Raw genomic sequence first — 8,526 nt, 5'->3', positions numbered from 1 at the left:
TTTATGTGAAGCGATGTCCTTTAAATACAGTATTATTTTCCAAAATAACTCAAAAGCGGTTGTTACTTCTTAGCTGGTTAAATGCTCTATTATTCTTTAATAAAAATAGTAAATAATCCCTTCATTTAAAAAAATCTCATCTCCTGTGAGAAGTAATAAAATAGTAAAATTTGTAATTTTTATCTACGGGCTTAAAGTATCTATCTTAGAAAACAAAACACTCGGGGGGAAACAGTGGTTTGGGTTCCGATGGCAGTTGTTACGGCTGATTAGACACCAGTATGGGAGAGAATAGACTTGTTATTATGTCATGAAGGCTAACTCAGAGCAAAAAAAGTTTATTCTACAATAGAACATCGGAGGAGTAAATGCAATTAAAATGTAAACAAGAAATTGTAAACAAGAAATAGCATCCCTCTCTCTTTACTTGACTAGTAAATAGTCTGTACAAACTACATAGATATCAAAGGTTTCATATATGTACACAGCCAACATAATATCAAAATATATTTTATTCTGGACCTCTTTCAGATCTGATTCAAATTACAGTTGTCAAAGCAATACAATGCAAAGGGAAACTGCAACAACAACAACAACAACAAAAATGTGCCTAGAAAGGATAAAAGGGTCATTGGGGACAAATCATTGTGATGTGGAACCAAAGTACATTGTGAGTGTAATTAACATGGTCCAGGACAGCAGAGAACATCTAGATCAGTCTTCCTTACACAAGAATCATGAAAACTGAACAAGAACGTTCTTTAACAGGTACAAAAAACTGTCATGGGCTGGTTTACACTTTTACAACAGTTTTAAAGTTAACTGGATAACTAAAGAAATGATGCAGACATTTTAATCCAGTGCTATAGGTAGGCTCACAGAATTAGACCCAAAGGATTTGCCAAAATCAAAATCAGAACATCATAGCTACAATGTCAAAGTCAGGAAAGAAGAGAATTGCTTCTGTATGTAGGGGCCACAGAGCCACAAAACGCAGCCTGTGTTTGCTTTTAATGAGATGGGTAAGTACATCAGACTTAGATACAACATGCAGAATGTTTCCTTGAACTTATGCAGAAACTCCAAAGAAAACATCGTGAAACGGCTTACTAGGAAAAAAAAAATATATATGCCCTAGTTATTCACCCTGCTTCAACACTGTCAACGTAAAGGCAGAAATAAAGAATGCTATTAATACTTGAGAACTACCGATATAAGACATCAAATTTCTAAATCAGTGTATTAAAAAAGTGAACACTTCCTCTTTTTTCTCTCTTCTACACTTAACTAGAATCATGTTAAAAAAAAAAAAATGGATAGAATGTGACACTTCAGAGCTACTACCGGAAGGAGTCATTTGTAACTTCCCTACGCTCTCCTCCTTCCATCCCTGCTGATTCAGAAGGAAAAACGAAAACAAACAAACAAAAAACCAACCAGGGTCTCTTGTAGATTTGCTGCTATTCCCCAAAATGTTGGCATTTGCTGCCATGCCACAATGTTGGTCCACTGAAATAGAATTTCTGTGGAAACAGTCACCAGTGATTCACCAAATGCAAGTACCACCCTTAGCATGTGAGGATAAATGCAGGTTTTGTAGAAATGTACAATGTGCTTAAGAAGATGAAAACGGTTTTGAAAAGAGTAAACGGCACTGCATTTGAGATTTATTTTTCTGCTTATCTAGTAAAATGTAACATTTTTGCTCACATAAGGACAGTCATTTGTGATTCCTTTAAAATAGCAAAAATGCATACTCCTCTTCAGGCCTCTATGCAATAATAGTTTACATTACTCTTAACAAAATCATTCTACATAAACAGATAGCTCCTTAAAAATAGTACTCTCTCATTAAATCTAATTTGACAGAAAGAAGTTTAAGGAAAAAAGGAGTGCTTTATAAGTGAAAAAGTACAAATCTTTGGCCTTTCTCTTGACATTTTTATATGTCAAAAAGCAAAAAACCTTCATGTAATTCAATCTAATAATTACTTTTTGCACCATAATTTGTTTTTTACACCACAAAAGGAGGCACTTTCAGTATCTGTAAAAGGTGTTTAATCCTAAAACATACTTACCTAGAGAATTATTAATTAAAACAGAATTCGATATACTCTAAAATCTATTAAGAAATTAAAAGTTGCCACTTCTAAAAGTCATTTGAAAGTCAATGATGGTATCTGATCAACGACAGAAATGGGGATCGAACAAATAGAAGGAGGTACGGGATTTCCTACATGGAGAAGAAAACAGATCTTCCTGTATGAAGTTTAAGAGTGACAGCTGCTCGCTCTTTATTCTACTTTAACCAACGAGTACTCTATGCATTCAAGTTTTCCTTTCTATTTTTCCTCATAAGTTTCTTACAGTAGCTTATACAACAACGATACACGATGAATACCGTAGGAAATCTACTGGAATCCGTTGATCTTCAGGAGTAAGTTCTTAGAAAAAAAGGAAGGAAAAATGAGCCAAGGACCTCAAATACAGAATTGTGCAGGCATGAAACCTGGTCTCCTACAATCAAGTTACTGCTCAAATTAGAGGCAATCTTACTTTTGTCTACTGGAGCAGCATCGTGGCACATCAGCAGGCAATGATGATGTTGAGAACAGCAGCAAAAATAAACAACTGTATGCTCATAAAGAACCCAACCCTACAAAATGGATACCTTTCCGATAAAGTTTATACTTAAAAGACCCAAGACTTCAGGATAATAAAGCTCTGTATTTATAATCTTTTATATGTCCTATTGTGGCTATTATGCTTACGTAAAATAGCTAAAGAGAAAAAAAAAAAAGAAAGAAAAGGTGACAACACCATCAAAATGTAGCTGTCTACTTTGGCAGCTATACTGCAGAACTTCTTGACTATCTTTTAATCAGCTGGGGAAAAAAAAGTCAATAGCTGTATGTAAATGAATAAATTGTCCATATCAAAATACAAAAGTACTATCAATAATCACCTCTGACTTTCAGATTTAAATTCAGTGCAATTGACAGATGCATCACTAAAGGAAAATGCAGCTTAAATCTACTCAAAACATTTGTGTCTATTCCTGGGAGCACATTTAAAAATTATTGCACAGATTTTTAAATTTTTATTTATTTTTTTTAAACAACAACAGAGGTCAACCACAGATGTGGACCTCTAGCAATAAAAGCAGGATTTCAAGTGCCAGATACTCAGCATATTAGGTTTCCTACATAAGTCACAGGGTAATAGTTCTAAATATCTATAATGTGATCCAAAACCCTAAAAACAGCTGGCACAAAACCATCATGAATGACTGCCTCTCTGGATGTGAATTTTTAAAAATATTATTACAGTATCATAGTCCCCACTGACAATAACTGGGGTACATGTAACAATGTACTGTGAAATTAAGTGTATTTATTCTCTTTACCAACAGCAAATGCTATCCTACCTTAGTAAAACCAAGACTTGCTTCAATCAGTGCTGTTTTGTAGAAAGAGCAAAACAACAGATGCTGAAAATCAAAGCTGCATTACTTGGGTTAAATTGGTTTCCACTTCAACTTAAAACATAGGTTAAAGTTTTAGTAGTAAAGGCCTCAAAGTAATTAGTGACGGAAATAGTGTTATAAATTTGCTAAGCTTAATAATAAGCAACTCCTTAATTAAAATCTTTGAGATATAAATTTGACAACTATTCTCTTCAAAATTGACACCTGTGGATACTTACATTAATCACAAACCCTGTTAGTCACACATATAAACACGGCCCCGTGCTATCATTTGCGAATTCTGTGTATTTTAGCTTTTAGCTGCATGAACATAAGAGGTTTGCTCTGATACCTATATCTTTCAGAAAATACTTGATATTATAAACAGAGTAAAAGACATGATATGGTAGTGATTACTAAAAAAAAAAAAAAAAAAAATATTAGCAGCTTCAATCTATTTGTATTTGAAAAAAAAAAATGTAGTCACAAGTACCACGAATGCAGAATCAGAGCAGCAGGGAGGTTAGTGCAATTATACTTTTTTGTTTTTAAATTCTGAATCACTGCTATTTAAAAACACCTTGAAGCAAGTCTTTTGTTTTAAAGATTGTTTTTAAACTAAGGTAGCAAACATTTTGCCATGTAATGGCAGTGTTATATGCCGTAATCTTGCTTTGTATAAAGAAAAAAACATGAGAGATTTTTTTTAATACTGGAGTTTGGTTACATTACATATTTAAGCTTCTACACAGAATGATGGACACTTTGAGAAGCTAATCCTTATCCAGAAACATTTTAATCTCTTAAAAAACAAAGCAAAACAAACAAACAAACAAACAAAAAACCCCCAAACCTACTTTGCTCCTTTTCACAATAGTGCACATTTTAACCATAATTTAGTTATGGCTACAAAACATCAGAAGATTTTTTTATGCATCTTCTCTATGGTATTAAAAAAAATTGTGCCCTTCTAGTCTTTAATTGGCAGAAATATGTCCCCAAAAAGAAACTATTGCATTTAAGCCACATCACCAAAAAAGAACAAAACAAAACAAAAAACAAAAACTAAACAAACAAACAAAAAAAAACAGAGCATAATATCCTTTTACTGTGTGTCTTACAGATTGACATGACCAAAAGTCATATATTTTCATTCAATTTCCAATTCCCCCTTCCACAACATGCACCAATTGAATATATGCTCTGGGAGCCATAAAATGTACCAAACATCTATCTCTTCAAAAGAATGCATTAAAATATTTTTAAGAATTTTTTTGTTTAAAAGGTGAAAAAAATATAAACAAGAAACTGATTCACTCCCTTACTTCATGCATCCATAAACTAAACCAAAAACAAAGTTTAAAAGCAAGAACAAACTACTGCTGCAAGTTTTTGTAAGTCCATTTTCTCTGTACATACAAACTGCTCAACTACTGAAGGGAAAAAAAGAATATAATCCATGGTGTCTTCTGATTCAAAGGGGAGAAACAAGGCTGTCATTAGTATCCAAAAACTGGTACACATATGGGCTGCTTTTATAACGCATATTTCTTTCTCTCTTCTGTTTTTCATATCCAAAACTTCTAAATGCTATTTTAGGGGCACAGCAGATTAGATTCCAGCACTTGGTGAACAGAATTCACAAGCTGTGACAAAATTCTGTCATCTTCAGGGTGCAATTTTGTTTATATACACTTGTATGTATATATTTCTTTTAGATTTGGCTGTAGTGGACTGGCCATGGTTCAAGTGGGACTATAGCAGTACATGGGTCAGGGACAGTCATTTTGGCTATGTACACATTCATAGTCGGTCCATGGCTTCCAACTAGTAGCGCTATTTCCGAAGGTCTAATACACAAACCTGTAAGAAATTAAAATAATCAACCAGTGTGTTAAGAAATTCATTGTACGTTTTCAGTTTAACGTTTCTATGGTACGGTTGAAAATCTATTTTTACTTCCTAGTTCACAAAACTGGTAAAGCAACAGTAATCGTGGCACTGGGCACTTAACCAACAGAAATGAGAAAAATCATCTAAGAGATGGAGGAAGCCACCATGGGCTAACACTACAGAGAAAGAGCCACGGCTAAAATTTTGAAGATTTACTCTCTGTTCATTAAAAACCAGAAACAATACACTCAAAATAAGAGCACTTCCTATGTTCTGGACCTGAATGAAAGATACTTCAGATTATATTAAGCTACTGCTTCAGAAAATAGCTAACGGCTAATACCCTCTCCATTTTTCCCTTTGCTTTCAGAGCTTTGGAAGCCAAATCTAGTATTTCTATAAAGACTTGGCCAACCTCATCCTGCAAGTCTCCCAGTATCACACATTCCTCAATGCAGGACTCAACTGCCTCTACTCCCCCTTCCCTGGGCCACCAACACTCTTCTGCAAGGGAGACAAGGTAGAAATAGGCATTACAAATTCAAATCTCTCTCAGAAAGTGGTATTCTTCTATGCTCAATTGCATTAATGAAGGTTTACACATAAAAATAACTGTCTACTCCCTGGTTATGCAGATACTCTTATGGCAAACATAGCCTATATTTTGTTTAGAGTATTTGAATGAAATAAACATAAAAGATACACGGCCCTCAGTAAAAAAAAAAAAAAAAAAAAAAAAAGATCAATACCATAAAATTTATTTGGAAAAGAAGACTTTGTAGTCACGACCACAATAAGCCACATTTATTTACTATGCTCACACACCCACTCCCTTGGAAATACTTCATTATACTTACTGAACCATCTGATGCACTGGCTCCAACTTTGTCTCCTGCTGCATTCCAGCAAACTTCAAAAATTCCACCTGTTCCCCTATAGCTGTGAACTAGAGCACCTGTCTAAAAAAATGAAAAAAAAAAAAAAAACAGATCCTTAAAAATGAGAACATACATTATATAATTCCAAATATTGAGGTAAAATATTATATGGCGTGATTTCTATCAGAGAGAGAACTTAGCTTTGACTGTAAAATGAATTACAAGTTTTGAAACATCAGAAATTTGATGATCCTTCTATAAAAAGATAATACTTGCCTGCTCTCAACAGATCTCTCTCTCTCACACACACATACACACTCACACACTCAGTTTCTCCAGTATTGATAACCGTTCTTAGAGAAGGTATCTTTGGCCTCTTTGATAGTTAAAAATGGAGTAAACGTTCAATGCATGACTTGAAAGACCTTTTGGTTGTTGTTGAAGGACACATGAGTTTGGCCAATACGTAGAGAGAGAGAAAATTAAGTCAGAATTTCTTTGATAAAACATCTTAAAGAGAAAGCAATAAACCAGTAAAGACAATTTCAGTGTAAGTCTGTTACTTTCTGTTTACAGAGTAGTCCTAAACTACAAGGGATTTAAAAAAAAAAAAAAAAAAAAAAGGAAACCAAAATTATTCAGCTACCACTGAATAATTAAAACTCAGTAAAAAAAAAAAAATATATATATATATATATATATATTGTCCTAGGAAAACTAGTCATTTAACAGGGCAAAGTTCAGAGGTTCTGCTGTGAGAAACTGGAAAATAATGAAAAATATGCTCCTGGTGTTGTGTCCTGACAAAGCAGGAAGGATCTCTCAGCTTTATGATAACCCTAGAAAGGTCCAACTAGAGGTAGCAGATCTACCTAAAAACAACGTGGCAGCAAGACAGGGAGCCTGTGAAAGGCTCCTCAGACAGCCAATCCTACGGTAATTACTAAGCCAGAGGCCTCTCCTCCCTCACTTTCCTCTTCAAAGTCGTTCCACGAATGCTGCGGAAACCAGAGGGCACTACTACAGCTCATCACATCAGAAAGGTTTAACTGTTTTTTTCTCCTATGTAAAGTTTCTTACAATTTAAAAGATTAATGAAAAACCGTGAGTATGGTAGGTCTTGAGTATATTTCCATCGTTAATTAGGAGAAAAGAATGGTACCAACAAAACCTGAAATCTGTTGATGCACAGGAAGTAAAATCTACAGGACGGTATGCTTTGGGGTTTAAAAAAAACAACTTTCTTCCAAAAGCACTTAGCAATTTATAAGCTCAAATTAGGCTATAACTGAACCAAAAGAGCATGATCAACAAGCTAGAGCTATACCATTAACAAAGCCCAGTGGATCATCAGCATACTTAAATCTGTGTGTGTGTGTGTGTGTGTGTGTGTGTGTTCAGACCTGACTTCAACAATTTACCTGTGAAATGCTTAAGTAACATCATATGGATGACAATCCAAGTGAGGGAAAAAAAAAAAAAAAACACCAAACAGATTTATATATGACAAAAAGACAATGACTGCACTAAAAACTCACCAGATGCAGTTTACTGTTCTCAAAGTTTAAAAAAGTATTTTCTTGATACACAACAGTGATACATCTAAGTGGTATGGATAGCTGCTCAAATGCCCCTAAGAGCCTACGGGTACCCTCCATTAGAATCCTATACTTCTGTACCCAAATTTCATTTAAATTGGTTTTCTCACAATGGTGTAAATAAGTGACTGAAAATGTACACAACAGATTCTGTCGATAGGGGGACATCTAAACTTAAAAGTAATAAGAGAGCTCAGAGAGGTGGGTGGATTCAGTCTCAATATGCCGAAATTCATGATGTTCCAAACACGAGCAACTACTAGTAAGTAAAGGAATATATTTTTAAAAAGATATCATTCCTGATTAACAATAGGATCCATAGGGGATCCCTGGGTGGCGCAGCGGTTTAGCGCCTGCCTTTGGCCCAGGGCGTGATCCTGGAGACCCGGGATCGAATCCCACATCGGGCTCCCGGTGCATGGAGCCTGCTTCTTCCTCCGCCTGTGTCTCTGCCTCTCTCTCTCTCTCTGTGACTATCATAAATAAATAAATAAAAAAGGAAAAAAAAACCAAAAAAACAATAGGATCCATAAGGCACTTCAAAATAAGAAAAAAGAAGATATTCACAAAGAAATTATAAAACTTTAAGGAAGGGGGAAAAAAGAGTGAGGGGTACCTATATAGTTATTAAAACTATGCTAATGATGAGGTATATACAAACACATCTATCAGTGCAGTACAAGAGAAGCTA

At 34.7% G+C, this 8,526-nt stretch overlaps 1 protein-coding gene across 12 annotated transcripts in view; it reads right to left on the bottom strand.

Moving 5' to 3' along the window:
• Positions 1–322: 322 nt before the first annotated feature.
• TBL1XR1 (TBL1X receptor 1) overlaps positions 323–8,526 on the bottom strand; it is a 167,937-nt gene continuing 159,733 nt past the window's right edge. For all 12 annotated transcript variants that reach the window (XM_041732019.1, XM_041732013.1, XM_041732011.1 and 9 more), the window contains 2 exons: positions 6,217–6,318; positions 323–5,329 (listed from right to left, as the gene is read on the bottom strand). In XM_041732019.1, coding sequence (XP_041587953.1) covers positions 5,303–5,329; positions 6,217–6,318 — 129 coding nt within the window. In that variant the 3' untranslated portion in view covers positions 323–5,302. The remainder of the gene's footprint in view (positions 5,330–6,216; positions 6,319–8,526) is intronic.

This window comes from Vulpes lagopus, chromosome 17 (genome assembly GCF_018345385.1).
Source record: "Vulpes lagopus strain Blue_001 chromosome 17, ASM1834538v1, whole genome shotgun sequence".
Classification (NCBI taxonomy): Eukaryota; Metazoa; Chordata; class Mammalia; order Carnivora; family Canidae; genus Vulpes; species Vulpes lagopus.
The sequence above is the reverse complement of the archived record's forward strand: the minus strand, read 5'-3'. Positions and strand labels throughout refer to the sequence as shown.